General features: G+C 43.7%; 1 protein-coding gene across 5 annotated transcripts; it reads left to right on the top strand.

The window, feature by feature from the left end:
* Nucleotides 1-1,037: 1,037 nt before the first annotated feature.
* Nucleotides 1,038-19,627, top strand: LOC127003345 (vacuolar protein sorting-associated protein 11 homolog). 5 transcript variants are annotated; one of them, XR_007757046.1, is made up of 23 exons: nt 1,038-1,518; nt 2,716-2,784; nt 3,010-3,183; nt 3,363-3,615; nt 3,904-4,070; nt 4,493-4,582; nt 4,992-5,119; nt 5,524-5,730; nt 6,113-6,266; nt 6,629-6,775; nt 6,993-7,156; nt 7,420-7,570; nt 8,154-8,364; nt 8,868-9,012; nt 9,588-9,769; nt 10,605-10,806; nt 11,264-11,359; nt 11,579-11,666; nt 11,861-12,014; nt 14,209-14,343; nt 16,460-16,527; nt 17,209-17,267; nt 18,518-18,596. XR_007757046.1 is itself a non-coding variant. In XM_050869867.1 (22 exons), exons 1-22 carry the CDS (start codon nt 1,501-1,503, stop codon nt 19,165-19,167), a joined length of 3,642 nt encoding a protein of 1,213 aa, XP_050725824.1. In that variant the 5' UTR covers nt 1,038-1,500; the 3' UTR covers nt 19,168-19,627. The 5 variants fall into 5 exon arrangements, 3 of the variants coding, with proteins under 3 accessions (XP_050725824.1, XP_050725825.1, XP_050725826.1); XR_007757047.1 differs by having other exon boundaries at nt 14,209-14,334; XM_050869867.1 differs by lacking the exon at nt 16,460-16,527 and having other exon boundaries at nt 17,211-17,267; nt 18,518-19,627.
* The last annotated feature ends 12 nt before the right edge of the window (nt 19,628-19,639 follow it).

Genomic DNA, 19,639 nt, shown 5'->3' on the forward strand with positions numbered 1-19,639 from the left:
ACACACACACACACACACACACACACACACACACACACACATCAGCAAGAATCACTGGGGGGAGGGAGGAGGACTGTTTGGGGATAGATATCATTAAAACAACATTTTTCTTTAGAACACTTTGTACGTTACTATATAGGAAAATAATGCTTCCCAGATCTATGGAATACATTTGTCAAGTTCCAGAGAGCTTTTACTTGCTATTGTATTTATTTTCCTGCAGCCACAACTAAGAGACTGACTGGTTGATTGATTGAAACACATTGATCGGTATTATAAGACACTTGCTTGTCACATCAGCTATTTCTAAAGGTCAAAGAGGGGATCAATCGGGTTCTAATGAATGTTTTTGTTTAGGTTCATGGTACAGAGGAAGGGTTACTCTACCACCAGGATCATAAAACTACTCCTGGAAACGAGTTACCCGGGGATGTTAAGAATAGTGGCAGTCTGGCAATCTTCAAGAAAGCGCTGAAGACTCGATCACAATGCTACGATTTTACAAACATGAGGATTGAGGATAACTGTTATAATGTTGGCGGCCCTGTGGAGCGCTGATATGGCGGCGGACCGGGGCCTGAAACCTCATCAACGGTAACGGTAACCTAAACTTCTATGAAAGCCTTGTCAAATATTTGTACTTGGGCGACGAAATGTTTTAAAATACTACCCATTTATTCATAAATATAAGCCACATCCATGAAAAAAGACTTCACGGCCCAGTTTTATCTCTGTATCTAGACTGCAAAAAAAAGTTGATAGAGTATAGGTATTAGGAAATGGAGTAAAGTAATTTAACGACAAACAGATGCATGAATAAGTAAGTAAAGTAAATAGTATATATAATAACCAGAAACCCTGATAATAACTATACTAATGGAGTGTTAAAGAGGCGGGCAGCAGTGTGAAGGGGGCGTGGCCGAGGCGGTGGTGGTGGCGGCGCTCAGCTGACCCGAGGAAAACACTACACGGAACACCGGACACCAAGAGAGAAGAATTATTAGAAGGATAGAAAAGACACCAGATCGACATGTAAAGACCTTAGAAGAGTTATAAAGCGCCAGAGACAACAGAGGAAAAAGAAGAAGAGGAGGAGGAAGAAGGCGGTGGTGGCGGCGGCGCTCAGCTGACCCGAGGAAAACACTACACGGAACACCGGACACGAAGAGAGAAGAATTATTAGAAGGATAGAAAAGACACCAGATCGACATGTAAAGACCTTAGAAGAGTTATAAAGCGCCAGAGACAACAGAGGAAAAAGAAGAAGAGGAGGAGGAAGAAGGAGGTGGTGGTGGTGGTGTCGCCCGGCCCAGCTGACCTAAGGAAAACACTCTTGACAGAACGCCGGAAACGGGGAGAAAAGAATTATTAGAAGGATACAAAAGGAACCAGATAGACATGTAAAGACCTAAGAAGTGATACAAAGCGCCACAAGTCCGTAGAAGAAGAAGAAGAGGAGGAAGGAGGAGGTGGTGGTGGTGTCGCCCAGCTGACCGCATCATGGCCGCCCTCCTACAGGTGTGTTGACTTGCTGTTTTGACCTTTTTTGAGGCGTTCTCTTCATTATCCTCGTGGGTGTGTGTTTGTGTTGCTGTGCAGTCGTCATGTGCTGAGTGCTGAGCCTCGTGGCGTGTGCAGTGGCTTGTCTTGTCCTGCCCCGCGCGTGTTATGCTCACCACTAAGATTATTGCTTTATTTAATGGATATAACTAAGAGGAAGAAGCAGTGGTCATGGCGTTGTACATTAGTCCTAAAACTGCTTGATCATAGAGTTACTAAAAGCCAAAGAGACAGTGCTGGCTGGTGATTTTGGTATTACTACAGAATTACACCCATCTCATTGTGGGGCACCTCTGTACTATATGAGGTGTTTTGTGCACATACATCACACTGGCATATTGTTTTCTGTCCCAAATTATTCGTTTTTGAGAGAGTAATTTCTTAAAATAGGGTCTGTGTGGGTGTATCGAGGGGTGTGGTTAGGTTAGACCACAGGGCAGGTGTGGTTAGGTTAGATTTAGGTCAGGTCAGGTTAGGTGTGGTTAGATTCATTAGTTTACCAGTATGCTAAAAGTGGGATACACTGCACCGTGGCGCTGGTTGTTTTCACTGGTGGTCAAGTCACAGCATAGGTACTTATAGAATTTTACCCTTTTTCCATATATTGGACCCTCAAGCCAGACAATCTTTACCTGCCTCATAGTAGTAAGGGAGGGATGAAGCTTCCCCATTAGGAGGTAATGTTAGGTTTCATTTGATTCTTAAAGTTTAGTTATTTGTGATGTGCTTCACGCTGTACCATTGTAGTCAGTAATGCAGTCAGCGGTCAAGGCAGCGGCTCGGCTCTAACGGCAGCAGAGTTTGCCTTCCTCATTGTCTTGTGGGGGCTCAAGTGATTGTTTTTCCTCATTTCTGTGTGTTGTGATGGCAAATCTTTTATTTCTGGTGAGTTTTGATTTGTTTGCACTTGATTTGCACTATTTTTTATGCAAGGGGGAAGGGGGAAAAACAAGTGATTTGCAAGATAAATCATTAACATATTAATTTTAAAAGCATCAAAACTTACCAGAAAAAAATAATGTCTTTAATATTAAAGGATGCTTTATACCACAGAGGACAAAATGTGTATGTTGAGTTTGGTTTGTGTGAAAATGATTCAAAATAATTATCCCTGAAAAGTTTTACTATGCTTATCTTTATTCTTTTATCTTTCAGTGGAGGAAATTCAACTTTTTTGATGTGACGGCAAATGTTGACAGCGGCCGACTGGCTGAGGCACTGAAGGTAAGGGCAGCAGAGGGTTTTCTGGCCATACTTGATCACAAGCTTTTCTTGAAACTTGATGAATTTTGAGTGAGTACTCATAGATATTTCTTATAGTTTCTTCTCGATTTTTGTTTTTTGTATTTAAAAATCTTGATATAGCTACTGTAGGCCCGAACAACACCAGACTCAGGTAGGTACATGAGCTTGTACCATATGTTGTGAGCTAACCCCCTTGTGTTGCAGGGTGCTGAGGTCACATGTACGGCTGGAGGGCGCGGCCATGTCTACATTGGTGACTCAGCCGGGTGTGTCCATGGACTAAATCGGCAGCTCAAAATAACATCCTTTGAAGCCCACAGTGAGCCAGTTCGCTGCATCACGGCCTTTGACCACACCAATATAGTCATCACCATTGCTGTAAGTCATGTGTCCGTCCCTCTTGGCATCCTGTTGCAGCTTTGTTCAAGGCTAACTGACTGGCTTCCTACTATTGTTCATATCTGTGTGTATTGATGGATGGGCAAGACAGGTGGTGAGTAACTGGTTCTCAGTAGTTACTGTGTTGATGTCATGTTTTTATATCCCTGTGTCAGCAGGACAGCAGTGGAGGAGGACTGTCTGAAGTGAAGGTTTGGTCACCAGATAAATTAGATTCAAGAGGGCGGCCTCTCTGCCTGAGGTCCCTTGCCCCTGACCCTCGCCCTGCCCAAGGCTCCCAGCGGCAGTCCCAGGCCTCTAAGCATGGGTCTGGGCGGAGCCAGGTGCCGCGCGTCACAGCACTGGCTGTCCACCCCAATTTGTCACTTATGGCTGTGGGCTGCTCGGATGGCTCCATTATACTGTACAGAGGTAGGACACAGCCTTTAAAGTAAAAAATAAACATAGTAATAAAAATATGATGCTTATATACTGATTCATGGACCATTAGGGGGAAAAAGGTTTGTCTGTAATATAGTAAAGGCAGCAGATTAGATATACGCAATATAATTTTTTTTTAATACATTATAAGCACATTTTTTTATTTTCATATTTTCAGTGACTTGTTTTAGGTATTCACTATTTTCCCATAGTTCTATACCCTGGTCTGTGGACACTTTTTCATAGCTTGAACTTGATGTGTTTTGTGTTGGCGCTCAGGTGAGGTGAGTCGAGAGAGAGGCAGCAAGCAGAAGGTGCTGCTCACGGTGTCCAGTGGCCTCACATCCCTCCACCTGCGGCACACCACGCGCTCCACGCACCTGTTTGCCACCACCCACACGCACACCTACTGCATCAACCTCACCGTGCGGGACAAGGAGACAACTGTAAGGACGGCACACTCCAAGTAACTGAGTGCCAACCCAGATATTGTCTAAGTTAGGGCAGACAGAGAACCAGGGAGAGATGAAATAGAGCAGGATGGGGTACTGAAATCAGCACAAGTCAAGGGAAGTGTGATATTTTATGTCTAGTTCTGAGGATGCTGTGGGGAATTGAGACTCCGTACATTTTATTTTTTGAACATTGCACCTTTTCCTTCTTCATCCTGACAGCCTTTAACTACGTTTTTATAAGGTTGTTGTTTGGGGTTGTGGCTCATGGTTTTAGAGAGGTTGCCCTTCTTGAAGTCATGCAGTGGCACTGGGGTTCAAACCACCTGCTCTGGCACAATACTTCCATGCCTTGATGCTCATAAGACCCCCACGTCCCCTGTACGCCTTACACTACACTTTCCTCTCCTCTATAGGTTGAGCTGGACACACAAGGCTGTGAGCCAGGCTGTTCCACCCTGGCAGACGGCAGACATGAACATCACTTTTTGGTGGCCCGATCTGATGTAAGTATGACCTGACATTGTGATCCCATTCCAGTGTGTTCACTTACCACTCTTACCTGATCCTTCTCCTTGCCACACATGATATGTTAATGGGTCTTGGTAGCTCAGTTGATACTACAAATGCCCAAGAGACTGGTGATCTGGGTTTGATTCCATTCATATCCTAGTATTTTTTCAAGCCTATTGGTGGGCCCCAGGTCCACCAAACCTTATTTGGTACCTGGCTAACCATAATTTGGAGAGATACAGACAATGAAAAAGTGAAACAACCACCATACTCCATATTCAGTTTTCCCTGTGGATTGCTCTGGTGTAGTGGCTCCCACACCTAGCTACAAATTGATGGGCCTAGGTAACCAATGTTGGGTGAGTAACTATGAAAACGAATTAATGATTGTCCCTCTTGCAGGCTCTGTATAGCTACACTACAGACAGTCGAGGCTCCTGCTACGTGTTTGAAGGGGAGAAGGCTCTGGTGGTCTGGTTCAGAGGTTACCTGATTGTGGCGGCCGCTGACAAAGGGATGCCAGCCACCAGGTAACTTGTTACACTGCCTTACCAACTTTTTGTTTATGCTCAAGTTGTCCCACATCATTTCACTGAGAACACATATACGACTACCTACTGTTTAGAGTATAATTCAGTGAGGTCAAGGGTATCTTCAAGCATGTAACAACCAGCAAAATATTCACCCAAAAAGGATCCAGTAGGTTGGTGAGCAAGGTCCAAAGAGTTGAAACAGCTGACTAAAGGGAAAAAAAATTGAGGATAAGCAGTTACACAAGCAAGGACCAAACTGTGCAGTCCTTAGTGTACATGTGCTGAATAGTGTAAAATCTGATGTTAAGGGATTGTGTACTTAGCAGATTCTTGACCTTTTTTGGACCTTACCTCCACCCATATTAACCAACTCTGTGTGGTTTTCTCCCTCTGTACCGTAGCTCCGAGCGCAGCATTACGATTTACGACCTCACCAACAAGCTGGTGGCGCTGAGTACCAGAGTGCGAGGCCTGGCCGGGGTGGTGGGGGAGTGGGGGGGCCTCTACCTGGTTACGTCAGAGCCCTCACTCATCCACATGTCGGAGAAGGACCTCCACAGCAAGTTTCAGCTGCTGTTTAAGAAAAATCAGTTTGACATCGCCATCAGGTATGTTTTTGAACTTGAGAAGAAGCCGTTAATATATTAGGGTAAAGAATGAGGGAGACAGAGAGACATGCAACTGTTCAATGTTTCACAGCCATGACCTAGAGAAAGTTTACAAAGGGAAGAGAGAGAAAACTACTCCATGCAACTGTTCAATGTTTCACAGCCATGACCTAGAGAAAGTTTACAAAGGGAAGAGAGAGAAAACTACTCCATGTGATGCCCAGCATTTTCTTCTCCATTCTTCTTTGTGTACTTCTTAACTTAGTTTTTAGATATTAAGTGAGGTGTAAAGTTTCTGACAGATCCTAAAGTCTTGAGGGATTAGGGTTAGTGTGTTTGGTCTTAGTATCCCAGTCCTAACAATCTATCCCCCTGCCTACAGCTTGGCCAAGACGCAATGCTGTGACCAGGAGGAGGTGGCGGAGATCCTGAAGCAGTATGGTGACTGGCTCTACAGCAAAGGCAACCACGCGGCGGCCATGGAGCAGTACCTCAAGACTGTGCCACACCTCGAGCCTTCCTACGTCATCAGAAAGGTACGCAAGTCAACCTTTCTTCCTCACTTACACTCATTAGAACCTTGAGCCTCCCTACATCATCAGGAAGGTATGTAAGGCAATCTCGTTCCTGTTGAGTATGTTTATAAGAGCCTTGAGCCTTCCTATGTCATTGGAAAGGCAAGCCAGTCTCTCTTGTCAATTACACTAATTAGTGCTCTGAGCCTATCTATGTCATCAGGAAGGTATGTAAGTAATCTTTGTCCTGTCCAGTACACTCATAATAGCTTGGGTGGATAAATACACTCAGTGGTACATCAATTTACTAGAATCACAATTGGAAATGCAGACGAAGTTGTGAAGGCATGACAGTATCAGGGAACTTGTCTTTCTTTTTGCAGTACCTGGACACACAACACATCCACAACCTGACGACGTACCTCCAGGCCCTTCACCGTACAGGCTCGGCCACAGCAGACCACACCAGCCTGCTGCTCAACTGCTACACACGGCTCAGAGACACGCAGCAGCTCAATGAGTTTATTATGGTAAGATGCATTTCTGAATGATGTTTCCATGGCCAGATTGAAGTTTGAGCTGCTGGGGCTGTAGTCATGGAATTCCACACAAAAGGGACCTCCCCACAGAACATAGTAAATACCATTCATTGAAATTTTATTGATGCTCACCCAGTCCTGTGCATGCTGACTGTCCAGCCTCTTGTAGTATCCTTACCTCCCTGTGTGTCCTTGTTCATCCCCCAAGAGCAAGGAGGGCGCCGTGGAGTGTGATGTGGAGCTCGGCGTGCGTGTGTGTCGCAGCGCTGGCTACTACGACCATGCCCTGGCCCTGGCGGCACGGCACGGTCTGCACCACCACCACCTGGCGATCCTCATCGACGACAAGAAGGACTACTCGGCCGCTCTCAGGTGGGCAGCGATATGAGCCATGGCTCACTTTGCTACTTATGTTGAGGCTTCAGTTCTCTTTATTTATTTCCATCTATTTTTTTTTTTATGGAATGACATGTAACAAAACTTCCACAAAAATCATAAAATCTCCTGCCCATCCTATATCTCTGACATATATATCTCTACATGAGAACTTCCCAGTGGGTGGCCACACCAGAAAAGTCTCCAATCTTCCCTTCAATTTACTGGCCCATATTCAAGTTTTTCTCTCCCTGGTCCAGGTACATGGCCACCCTGGAGCTGGAGGAAGCCAAGGCCAATGTGCTGCGCTATGGCTCCGTGTTGCTCGGCCACCACCCTGACCAGACCACTGAGCTGCTCATCTCCCTCTGCACCGACTACAAGCCATCCAACTCACCCATTGTGAAGGAGGTTTGTGCAGGGCCTCTTGAGTTCTGGTGAGGGGGCGTGGTGCTCACAACCCCACTAATAGATGCCAGTGGTAGAGATTCACATATGCCTAGCTGACTGAAAAGTTAAAATGTCACAAGGGCAAGGCTGTCTTCAAGATTTGCTGGTTTTTGATTGCTCATTAAGTGATGTGGATGTTTTACTTGTGACAACTGAGAGCTGTCTAGAGCCCCATATGTTGATTTCAATTTCAACATAATTTATCTGTGCTCTCAAGTTAAATAATCGTGATAAAATGTGGGTAAAGTTTCAGCATAAGCAGCTCTGTTTGTTGGCCTAGTCAGTGATTAGTCAGTTTCTTTAATGTTGATGTGTTTAGTGTTATGTAAAGTTTTGGAGAAGGGCTGATAATGGACATTGGGAAGGGCTGGTACATGATTCTTCCTTTTTTGCTAACTTAGCTGACTACTGGAAAAATAATACATATTGAACTTCTACTTGTGGATTATTTGAAGTCTCTTTACATCCTTTATACTTTACATTCTTTTACCTCACAAACTCTTGACTAAATTTTGTGGTGTTTCCTGATTTCACACCCACGCAGGGCTCCCTCGACAGTTATCCCACCCCTGAAGATCCAGTGCGGGCCGACCCGGAGGAGTTTGAGTACCTCCTGGTGGGCCACAGCGAGCAGGCCATCACCTTCCTGGAGCGCCTGGCAGACCCCCACACCCCCAACCGGCAGCCCCTGTCCCCGCGCCTCTACACCACCTTGCTGGCAGAGTACCTCCACCAGTACAGCCTTGCTCCTGAGGGTGTGTGTGGGGCTGACACAGCCTCTCTAAGCTGTACTGTTCATAGTCTTTCCTTGGTTGTAGGTAAAAAGCCTGAGTAGTGTGATGACTTTTTCATGATTTAGCTTACCCAGTTGACCAGTGCCTTCATCTCTTCATCCGCTTCACTGGTAAACTCTGGAACAGACTTCCTTCCTTCCTTAACTGCACTTCCTTCTATGGTTTAAATACAAGAGGGGTGGGACAAGACAGGACACCTCTCAAAGTAAAGTTTTAGTCTGTTGTGGGCTTCTTCTTTCACCTTTGTAGGAGTAGCATCTTTGCGTGCATTTTGTGTTATAACCTTTTGACGGTCTCCTTCATTATAAGAAGCAGCATGTAGGGAGCCTTTCTGAACAAGTAGAGAAGCACTTAAGTCCAAGGCAGAATACAGAAGTGAGGCATGGTGTGGACTTTGGAGCTCTGTGTATGAACTGATGCGCCATGAAACGGGCCAAACATAATCACAAGTTTTCCTTTCCCAGGCCAGGACCAAGTGGCACTCGGGGAGAAAGTGTTGGCACTACTGCGTAACTCTGACACCAAGGTGTGTAGGGACCAGGCACTGCTGCTCTGCGACAAACACAAGTTTCAAGATGGGAAACTGCTACTGTGGGAACAGGCTGGCATGTGAGTGTTGAGCAGGCTGAGGGGCAAAGCTCTTCTGTTGTTGTAATGGCTGTGGATTTATTGTCAAGAAACTCACTTTTTCTTGTGCTTTTCAGTGTTCTATCTGCCCACCTATTCCATTCATATGTGGCTCTGATGCTCTTTCATCCAGGAGCTTTATTCACAAGGGGGCTATGGAAAAAGTCTTCAGTTCTGCCTGTTTCTACACAACCTATTTGCAAAACTCTCCCACTCCCTCCCACCTCTCTCCAGCACATATTTATTCATTCTATTGATCCACCTCACTAGTGATCTCCCTACCATGGCCTTTCTTCCTATTAGACTTTCATAAACTCTTTACAAAATCACCACTATTCTTCATTCTTGTAACATCCAAACCATTTTGTCAAATCTTGTTTAATCTATTCCACCCTTCCACACTCTACACTTCTCACTCTCTCTCATCCCTTCCACATCTCCTGAGCATCTCTTTATGACTCATGCCATCTCATCTTGTTAAATCACATGTTCTCCAGTAACTAATTTCTTTTGCACAAATCCAACAACTGGCTGACTTGCTAATGGTGTCGCCCCAGGTTTGAGGAGATGTTGGCCTGGCATGGGGAACGCGGGGAGGTGGAGGCAGCGCTTGGGGTGTGCTCCCGCAAGGCCCAGCAGCAGCCCAGCCTGTGGTGCTCGATGCTGCGTCTGCTGGCCAGCCCCTCCAGCCCCAACCCTCCCAACCCACACCACCTCTCAACCTGCCTCAACAACATTGGTAAGGAAACCCATCACTCACTCAGCACACTTTTGGGTAGAGGAAGAAAAATAGATATTGAGATGGATAGCAGGTAAAAAAATGAATAGATAAATAGATAGATAAGTGCCATACATATTGGTGTCCACTTTAAATTTATTTCACAATTTCTCTAATGTCAGTTTTATGAAATCAACTTTTATGAGACTGCTGTTGTTCACTTGTTTTATATTCCCCATTTATTTATTTGTCCAATGTACATAAATGTTCCTCTGTGCCGGGGTCTTGGTCTGGGTCTGGATTCCAGCATCATCACTATAGTCGGTTCACCTGAGTCAGAAGTGAGCATTATCGCATAACGGCAACCTGCAGCCACACGGTGTGTCTGATTTCCTGGATACTGTATGCTAGCCCATGCATAGTAAATAGTCGTCAGCGTCAATAATTTGCAGGCTGCAATTTTAGTCGATTTTGAGTTAAAAAAATATTAGTAATGTTGCAAACAGCTGTTTTATAAATATAAAGCCTGCTAATTTTCTTGGTGGTGAACAGCTTCAAGGCTGATTAATAATCATAATCAGCAATCTTGTAAATTAACGAAACAGCTATTTGTGACATTACTAATATTTTTTTGACTCATAATCGACTATAATTGACGGTATTTGTTATTGCTGCCTGCATATTATTGTCACTGACAACTGTTTACTAGGTGTGGGCTAGCATACAGTGTCCACAAAATCGAACACACTGTGTGGCTGCAGGTTGCTGTTGCGCAATAATGCACAATTCAGACTCGGGTGAACCGACTATAGAACACACCTTTACCTCATCCCTTAACCTACTTTGCTCACAACAGAGGAGAAGGGCCTCATGCCGGCCCTGGAGGTGATGGAAGTCCTCTCTTCGTCCCCACACATCACTCTGGGCCAGGTGCGGGACTACCTCCTGGGGGTGGTGGCCTCCCACTCCACCATGCTGGCCTCCGAGACCACCCGCAGCCAACAGTACTCTCAGGAGACGGCCAAGATGCGCGACACCATCAGGGAACTGCGGACTAGGTGAAGCAGGTGGAGGGGACAACCTGGTCTCATCAGGGGGGTCATTCTGCTTGGGGACTCCCTTTGATGTTTTGCAGTTGTATTTCATAGAGATGATTTGGATATATTGGAAAAATACAAAATTGTGTTTTTTGTGAAGTTTATGAGCCAAGGAAGATGGCAACCATAAAAAAAAAAAATACATGGAGAGGGGTGGGTAGAATGTTGTAAAAAGGGCATGTAGGAAGAGGGAGAACTGAAGACACTTCTGCCATAGCTACCCTTACAAAGGAATAGGAGTCAGGGCTATAGATAGATAGGTAGTTTACTCTAGGGGAAGGGAAGTAGGGAGGATGATGGCAAGATCATGGCTTATTAGTGCTAAAACACCTCTTAGTGTGTTTTAACATAACTTTTCTAAACCTCTGTATTGTGTAGCCACAGAAATAACATGACTAAACTTTTTCTCTGCCCATAGTGCCACCCAGTTCACCAGCACCAAGTGTAATATTTGCAACAATGAGCTGGAATTGCCCTCTGTACACTTCCTCTGCAAACATTCCTTCCACCAGCAGTGAGTACAAATGTGTGTGTTGCTGTGGGGGTTGAAGGCTGGGTTAATGTATATGCAACAGTGGTCCCAGTAATTTGACAGTAGTAATGGTGCCAGATACTTGTTGTTGAATATTATTGTACTACTTGATCTTGCATTATTCAAGACCTGGGAGCTTACTATATGTCAGGAGTTATGGGCACAACAACCAGTGAGTGATGGTGTCTGTTTATCCTGCAGCTGCTTCGAGAGTTACAGCGAGAGTGAGGCCGACTGTCCTGTATGTCTGCCGGAGAACAAGAAGATGATGGAGATAATCAAGGCTCAGGTACTGTGGTAACATGTATACAAGCCAGGCACCATTTGTCTGTGATTTAGGTCTGTCTGTCTCTCATTCGTTATATGTGTGCTGCTTCTGATTCTACCTGTGTTTTCTCTTTTTATTTTTCTCTGGTCACTTCATTTTTACATGAATGGTTCTCTCCTCCTTTCTCCTTGTTCACTTCAACATTTCCTCGGCAGGAGACGCACCGCAGCCAGCATGATCACTTCCACGAGCAGCTGGAGCGCTCGGCGGCTGACTCCTTCACAGTGGTGGCAGACTACTTGGGCCGCGGGGTGTTCACTCAGCTGCAGTCCCTTTCGGCACTCTACCCACCACTCAACACCACCAGGAGTAAGATGTCCACTTACCAGGTTTTGTTTCCTGCATGTTATTCACTCTTTTATGGCATAGTCTTGGTGTGGGTTGTTCTTGGGAAGCATTGTGTAGGCACTCACTTGGGGGCACAACATGTGCCTGCAAGTTTATGAACAGAGGCTGGAGTGTCACCAGTTACAGGATACAATCTTGCCCAACAACCACCTCAGGCCATTCCAAAGAAGGATCACAGAGTGCCACACCCATGCTGTTTTTCTCTCTTGACTGGTGAAGTGGTGGCCAGTCAAGATTGATAAAAACAGTGTGGGCACAGCCTTCTGAAATTTTTGTTTGGAATGGATCATTGTACACAACGGTGTAAAAGTTGACTTCCCAACAATGCCGAGGTTTGATTGAGGAGTAAATTTAATCCCCTAGAAAAATAGTGGCTCGTCCCTAAACTTAAACAGGTTTGAGGTAAGGTGGGGTTTGACTTCAGAGCTGCCTTGTATAGGCCAACCAGTCTCTTGCAGACTCCTTACGTTTTTGTTTAATAAGCTTTTACACTAGTATATTAAATATACCCTCACGTAAATCTATGTTCTCAGCTGCAGAGCCGTAGATAGGGAGAGTTAGGCCACTCGCCATCTTGCATCTATGCCGCGTATTCTCACTACCTTCTACCCAGCGCTTCTGCCTAAACACAAGCTGCAGGAATTTCAATACTACCAATCTTATCTATTGCTTGTGTTGAGACAGAGGGGCTGGGTAGATCGGAGGCAGTGAAGCTGAGTGGCATGATGGCATCTGGGGAGCCCATGGCCAAAGTCTCCCTTTTTAAGACTGATCAGCTGGATATGCATCTTGCCCCTTCCTGGCTTGCCTTAAGTGGTTGGGTCCAGTTGGTGGTTGGTTGTTACTTACCTGTGCTGCTCAGGCCCTGAAACAGACAAAGATTTTTTGTGACTTCAAAGTTGCTTGTTTTGGGCAGCAATAACTTGTCCTTTGCTGCTGTGATAAGGTGTGAGTCAGTGTACCACAAGGATTCATCATATAATCCATTCATGATCCTTTATGATAATATTAAAGACAGGGTTATGAAGTTAATTTTTTTTTTTTTTTTTTTTTTTTTTTTAATGCAAAGTAACATGATTAAGGCTAATTTCTTATTAATATGATCCAAATTTGACATAAAAATAAACAAATTGGCAACTTGTGATTCTTATGGCTACTTATGATTTTTATGTGAAAAACTCATCTTGGATAATGTATATTAAACTATGGTTTCATTTAACATTGGCCAAGTTTAATACAAGAAAATGGCCGCAGAAGACTGAATCAAATAATTAGTGGAAACAAACAAGTATTAATTAAAAAAATCATTTAAATAAAAAAAATCAATTTATTTAAAAAGATTAAAATCAAATATTTTTTTTTTCCAAATCATGATTTTTTCCAACCCTGATTAAAGATAACATTGCTCCTCTCAAGCAGCAGCTTTGAAATTCACCCATTTTTATGGAAATCAATCAATCACTCGATAATTAATATATGGATGGATAATTAAATGTAGTTTCAATAATGTTTTACATTCCTTGGGAATGATTTTTAAAAAGGTGTTATTAAGTATTGGAAGAACTATATCTGCTTAGTATTATTTTTGCAATGCATGATAGTGAGTTAGCTTTGCATTAGTGCAACAGTATTTAATTCATCGTATATCAATGTATTTGCTTCATATTACTTCTCATTATCCCTCAAAACTTTGTGTTAGCCTTTGCCTGAGGGCCTGCATCATGTGGCCTTTGCAGTTCCTGGCAGCAAAGTCCCTTGATATGGAAGTGTCCCATTTCAGTGTCCACCAAAGGCAATGTTTGTCGTTTGTGAACTACATTATTCCTTTGTATCTGGCATATTTACTGTGACAGCATGAAGTGGGCAGCTGTTTCACTGATTTTCCAGTAATTATTGATCAATTAATCAATCATTGATGATAGTGTAGGTATTAGAGTGCATATTTTTGACCATTATTACAGTTTCTCAGCCCTGTTGTAATAGGGTGACACATTCTAATTGACAGACGTGCTGAAAAGGGGCACAGTTGCATGAGTGATCTGCCTAGAACTTTATTTGATTGAGTCATTTTCTGTTGTTTGCACTATGGTATGAGGCATTTTTTGGCTGTATGGATTACTATATATTGCTTGCTTGTGTCCCTTCTACATGTTAGAAGAGCTTGGAATGGTTGCTACTGCTGGTCGAGGAGTAAGAGGTGGTGAAGTTCCTGATTCTAGTCAAGAGGGAGGCAGACACTCCAGACAGCCTTCCCAGACACAGCTGAGTGGCACAACCTTGGGTGGGTGGAGTGAGTGGCACAGACTGGTGTGTTGTTGTGTTATAGATGTTAAGGGGATGGACGTAACCATAAGAGTCAGGTTCTTTTGATCACTTCACAAATAAACAACGAGACACCAAACAGCAAGTAGCTCTTGCTACTGTGCTGGAGAGGCTTGCATATAGGTCATTTATTAGGCTGATGCTCAATATTAAACAGGTAGGACTGCAGTGAGAAGAGTTTAATAAAGACTCTTTAAGTATACAGCAGCTGTTTTATACACCTGTCCCCATATATTCACATGGCTTAGGAGACATGGGCCGGCATCCAAGAAGCAGGTTGCTTTTCCGTTGCTATTTAGCAATGTCCGAACCCACTTTCAAGGCAACCAACTAATAACCTCCGCTCGGCGCGATCCAAAGAGAATGGCAGGGACTGGATGGTGGCAGTTGCTAATGCACTTAGCGCTGCGCTAGCAACCCGCTAACGCCCTCCTCTGTGGCTTTGGATACCAAATTCTGGCCAGGCGGTTGCTATCTGGTTGCTTTCGCATTGTTAAGCTTCTTGGATGCCGGCCATGGACCCCTGCTTGCCCCTGAAAAAAGTCTATAGACCGGTAAAAAAACAACAACAGAGCAATTTTACACAAACCGGACCTAATAAAGCATTTTTGTTACCTGAAAGTGTCATAAAATATCATATGTAGCATCATTCATCCAATATATGTACTATAACCTGTACTGTATTTTATATACTCTTGTGACATATGTAGCCATTAAAATCTCTGTGTGTGCTCACCATGAAGAGTCTGCCATTTTCTTTTTCAACTTCTGGTGCTTAACCATATCATACCATGCAAACTATTTACTAAACAATGATTCTTTTTATAAAAATCAGATAATAAAAATATGAACTGGATAATAAAATGATAACTACAAACAACTGTTGAGCTGATGACGTAAACAAACGTGTTGGCACAGCGATAGGGCTGGGCAGGTACTGCAACTAACAGAACCAGCTGCATGACACAGTACTGGTAAAGGTAAATGCAGTATTGCAATATTCTTGATACTGACAATCGGTATCAAGAATATAAACACTACACTGGCAGTATCCACCTGTACTGATACCATGCCATATAGCTGGTACTGTTAGTACCAGTACAGGTAGCTGCCCAGTCCTAGCGCCCAAATAGCCTGTTTGTTTGCAGTTACTAGCTGAACAGCTGCTAGTATTTATGATCCAATTTTTATTACTTGTTTCATATCTTTATTACCTGATATTCATAGAAAGAAGCATTCATTGGTAAAGAATGGCAGAGATTTCATGGCGAGTAGCCAAGAGTAAAGTGAGACATTAATGACTATGTCTTTGTAAGTACTTTACAAAAATTACAGTACAGTATAGAATGTATGGCTAATGAATGATGAAATATATATTTTATGTTGCTGCATGTATACATCGTCCTTTCTTAGGAACAGCCACATTGTTCGTGGGTGAACTGCGAATGTTTAGAATGGCGCCATGAATGTGTGAATCCGCAAATACAAGGGGACAGGTGTACAGTCAGAGTTCAGACATTAGCTAATGAAACCTACAACATCTCTCATGACTCACAGGGATATAAATATACGAAGCATATCTAAAGCAAATATTACAGTTCAACATTATCCTCCTGGTTCTTTATCTGTGATCTGTATTTTTTTTTTTATTATTTTTTTTTTTACTGTAACCAGTTTGTACTTTATGCATTACCTTCAAGATCCATTTCCCAGCCTTTTGTTGGCATTGACAGCTGTGGGGCTTGTCACCTGGTACTCTGTAATCTATGTGTGAAGAAAAAGCCAGCCATCATCACCTTGTACTTGGAAGAACCCTGATCTATATTATATTAGTAACCTTTACTTCTGTTACACCTTGATCAGTCCTAAATGAAAGTAAGGTCAAGTATGCAGGGAAAGGGGGGTGATAAATGACAGCCTTAATCCCAGTCCTAACCCTTAAAGCGCTGAAGCAGGGTAAGCATGTCGTTTTCTTTAAAAAAAATACCCAACCACACTCCCTTGACTATTTATTGGTCAGTGTGTGCCTTGTGTTAGCTTTGAGAAGATGTCCGCTAGACATCCCACCTCTTCTCACCTTCCAGTGAATTTCATCCACAAGATGGGGGCCCTTTGACCTCAACACCCATCAAGGGCATCAAGAAGGCCCGGAAGTTAAGTTTTTTGGGGTGTTTCACATAAACTGTATAAAAGTTATGCTTTTTATTACTATGTCATAGAAGGGAAGTTCACTAGGGGTGGAAAACTGTATGATAATGTATTTTCAGCGATCCTAATTCAATATTCCGTACTCGCTCTAACAATGGTTATAGAGTTTTCAAATTAATGTCAAAGGATAGTTAAGGGTATTTACTTTACAATGATACTTCATTCAGTCACATGAAGTAAGTAGAAGTGAAGATATAAAAGGTTGAAGTGAAGTATTTTTTGCCGGAATATGCCCGCGTGGAAGGACATGTATGGCAAAACAAGCCCGTGCTTTAAGGGTTAATCTTACTAACATGCTGCTGTGAAATTGCAATATATACTTGTGTTAACATCAAATTTAGGGGGGGGTGATATTTTTGTGGCTCCTACTGTACACAATTGACTACAGTCCATTCACTTCAGCTGGATCCATCCCAACAGTAGTTGGATCCTAAGCTGGGTAAGTAAGGATGGAGCTGACTGGCTGTTGGTGGGCAGGGTGTGTACATTTGGGACTTCACCAACAGCCAATCAGCACTGCCCTGACTTCCCCAGCGAGGCAGTAGGGGTGCAGCTAAAGAGAATGGATTATAGGACGCAATATATATTACATGGTAATACTCACTCGTGCACATTTTCCTCTTGCAGTCCCTGAGGTGGACACTCGCCTCCGTGCGCTGGAGAAGGCCATCCCAGGACCTGCCAGTGAGTGGTTGTGGGGACCCAAGCAAACTAAGGGGGGAAAGTATTATAAGGGAAGGATTGTGCAGACATAAAGCTTCATATCATTATCTGAAGAAAGTCACTGTTGAAACTCCAAATCTCTTCTTGTGGGCATTTTTTTCTTGTTTGTTGTGCCTTTAGCCCTCTCGTGCACAATGGCGCGTTTCACGTCATCTAAGGGTAAAAGGTCCTGGCGCATGATGACGCGAAATGCGTCATAAAAGTTTTTAAAAATTATTAAAAATTAAGTTTTCGGTGAAAATGTGTCAAATTTGGGAGCGTCATTTGTTGGACTAAGTTTCATAAAGGTAACATATGGGAACCTTTCTAAGGAGTGTAGGTGAGGAGCCTTGAGCGAGTTTTTTTTGTTAGCCTACTCTGACGGGAGAGGAAAAAAATAGTTTTCTCGGTGTAACTTGGGAACTAATAGGCTTATGATGATTTTGAGGATACCATGAAAATCCTCACTAAATTCCGCTTCGAAACATATATTCGGCTAAAAAAGTTGGCCCACAAAATTTCGAGCTAGTGAGTGGGTAAGAGTTGGTACTTAGGATTTATTGTCTACAATACTCTATACGGAGACTTGAAACAAGTTTGTATTGTTTATATATATATTTTCCTCTATTTTTATTTGTGCATGTTCTAGTACAAGTCTTTATGAAGCCATTGATACCAAATATATTGGGGTATGATATATCTGTGAGCGTAAAATACGTCCGGGAATGCTGAGTATCGCGGCGGCAAAAAAAGTCCGGTTGGGCCTGAGGGTGAGTGGAACAGAAACTTATTGGAAACTTACGGTGCGCGAGAGGGTTAAACTACTTCTTCACTGTACATAAAGACATTGAGAAGATCCATAACTTTACTGTTATTTGCCTTGAGAGCATCTGAAGGTGAACTACCACAGCAAAGAAGTGATGATACATTGGATGAATACATAAAATACTCCAGAAGCATACCAAGGTGTTTGATTAGGCCGGGCATCCATCTGGCTGTGATCTATCATATTCACGTCTGTATCTGTTGAAGTAAAAAAATCAAACTTATCGATAAGACACAGAAGCATTCATTGATTGTAGCAGTTCTCTTCCTTTTAATCTTGCCCTGCCTTAAAGGATCCACAAGTTAAGCTTAAAAAAGAACATATTTGATCCACTCTTAAAACAATGCCACTGAAATGAAAACAGACCAATGGATACTGAGACTTAGCTTTCCATTTTCCTCCCCAGGTGTCAGCAGTGAAGGTCGGCTGAGGGTGAAGGAGGGCAAGGGTCTCGTGGTGCTGGAGCCAGAGCCCGAGGGTCGTATGCGCCTCGAGGACCATGCAGGAAAGCCAAAGTTTACCCTTGGCAGTGGATCTTCCCGGCCTGCTGACCCTCAGTCCATGCCGACTCTGGTCAGTCCCTCAGAGGCCCAGCTCAGGTCCTCTCTGTCATCCAACATCATGGTACCATCCTCTGAGGGTCGTGTGAGGGGTGTCGAGGCCTCAAGGATGGGTGCGGGCATGGCAGCGACAAAGTCCAGTCCTAACCTGCACGACCATATCACTCGCTCCCCGCAGATCTCCAGACCTGTGGACAGACATAGCGTCAATCCAGCAGTCGAGTCTATCTCCTCCGCACTCGCCTCCACACAGATATCATCATCCCCAAGGACTAAACCATCAGACAACCCATTCCAGGACAAAGCCGAACCTGAAGCCCCAGGTGGGAATCCTTTTGGGGACTTTGAGACAGAGAACATGGAAGGAAACCCTTTTGCTGATGACTACGATGAGTCCAAGAATCCATTTGCAGCTGACTCGCCAAGCCCAGACTCTAAAAACCCATTTGGCTCGGATGACTACGATAGCTCACTCAACCCCTTTGGAGAGTCATAGGAGGGTGGTGTTAGTACTGAGGCGCTGGAAGCATCTGATTGACTGATGATCGTACTGCAGGTTGACTCAACAGTTAGGGACATGTTGATCCACCTTACTCTTAACATGTGACTCTAGCCTCTTTTGACATAGCAGCTCTTCCCCTGCCAGTTTATCCTCCACTTTCCTTTCCTCCCTGCCAGTTCATCCTTCATGTTCCTTTCCTCTCCTGTCAGTTCATCTCCCATTCCTGTACCTGTGCTCTCCTTCTCAGCGAATTCATCCCCCACTTTCCTCCTTCCTCATAAGAAGCTGTACTGAAAGTAAGCATGTCTCCTGCAAGATACTCTATATGATGTATGTGTGGTGAACAAGTCTTGTTAATCCAATTGAAAAATGTAGCAGTAAGCCTGTCTCCTTCAAGATGCTTTGTCTGTTGGTGAGTCTCGTTTATCAGATCAATAATATATTATGAACTCTATTTGTATCTTGT

The sequence above is a fragment of the Eriocheir sinensis genome, chromosome 25 (assembly GCF_024679095.1).
Source record: "Eriocheir sinensis breed Jianghai 21 chromosome 25, ASM2467909v1, whole genome shotgun sequence".
Lineage (NCBI taxonomy): Eukaryota > Metazoa > Arthropoda > Malacostraca > Decapoda > Varunidae > Eriocheir > Eriocheir sinensis.

What these genes read in the sequence shown, in the direction of transcription:
- LOC127003345 (XM_050869867.1), top strand. An exon ending in TGCGGGACAAGGAGACAACT is followed by an intron (nt 4,071 to 4,492) that starts GTAAGGACGGCA and finishes TCTCCTCTATAG; the next exon opens with GTTGAGCTGGACACACAAGG. An exon ending in CACAACCTTGGGTGGGTGGA is followed by an intron (nt 14,344 to 17,210) that starts GTGAGTGGCACA and finishes TTCCTCTTGCAG; the next exon opens with TCCCTGAGGTGGACACTCGC.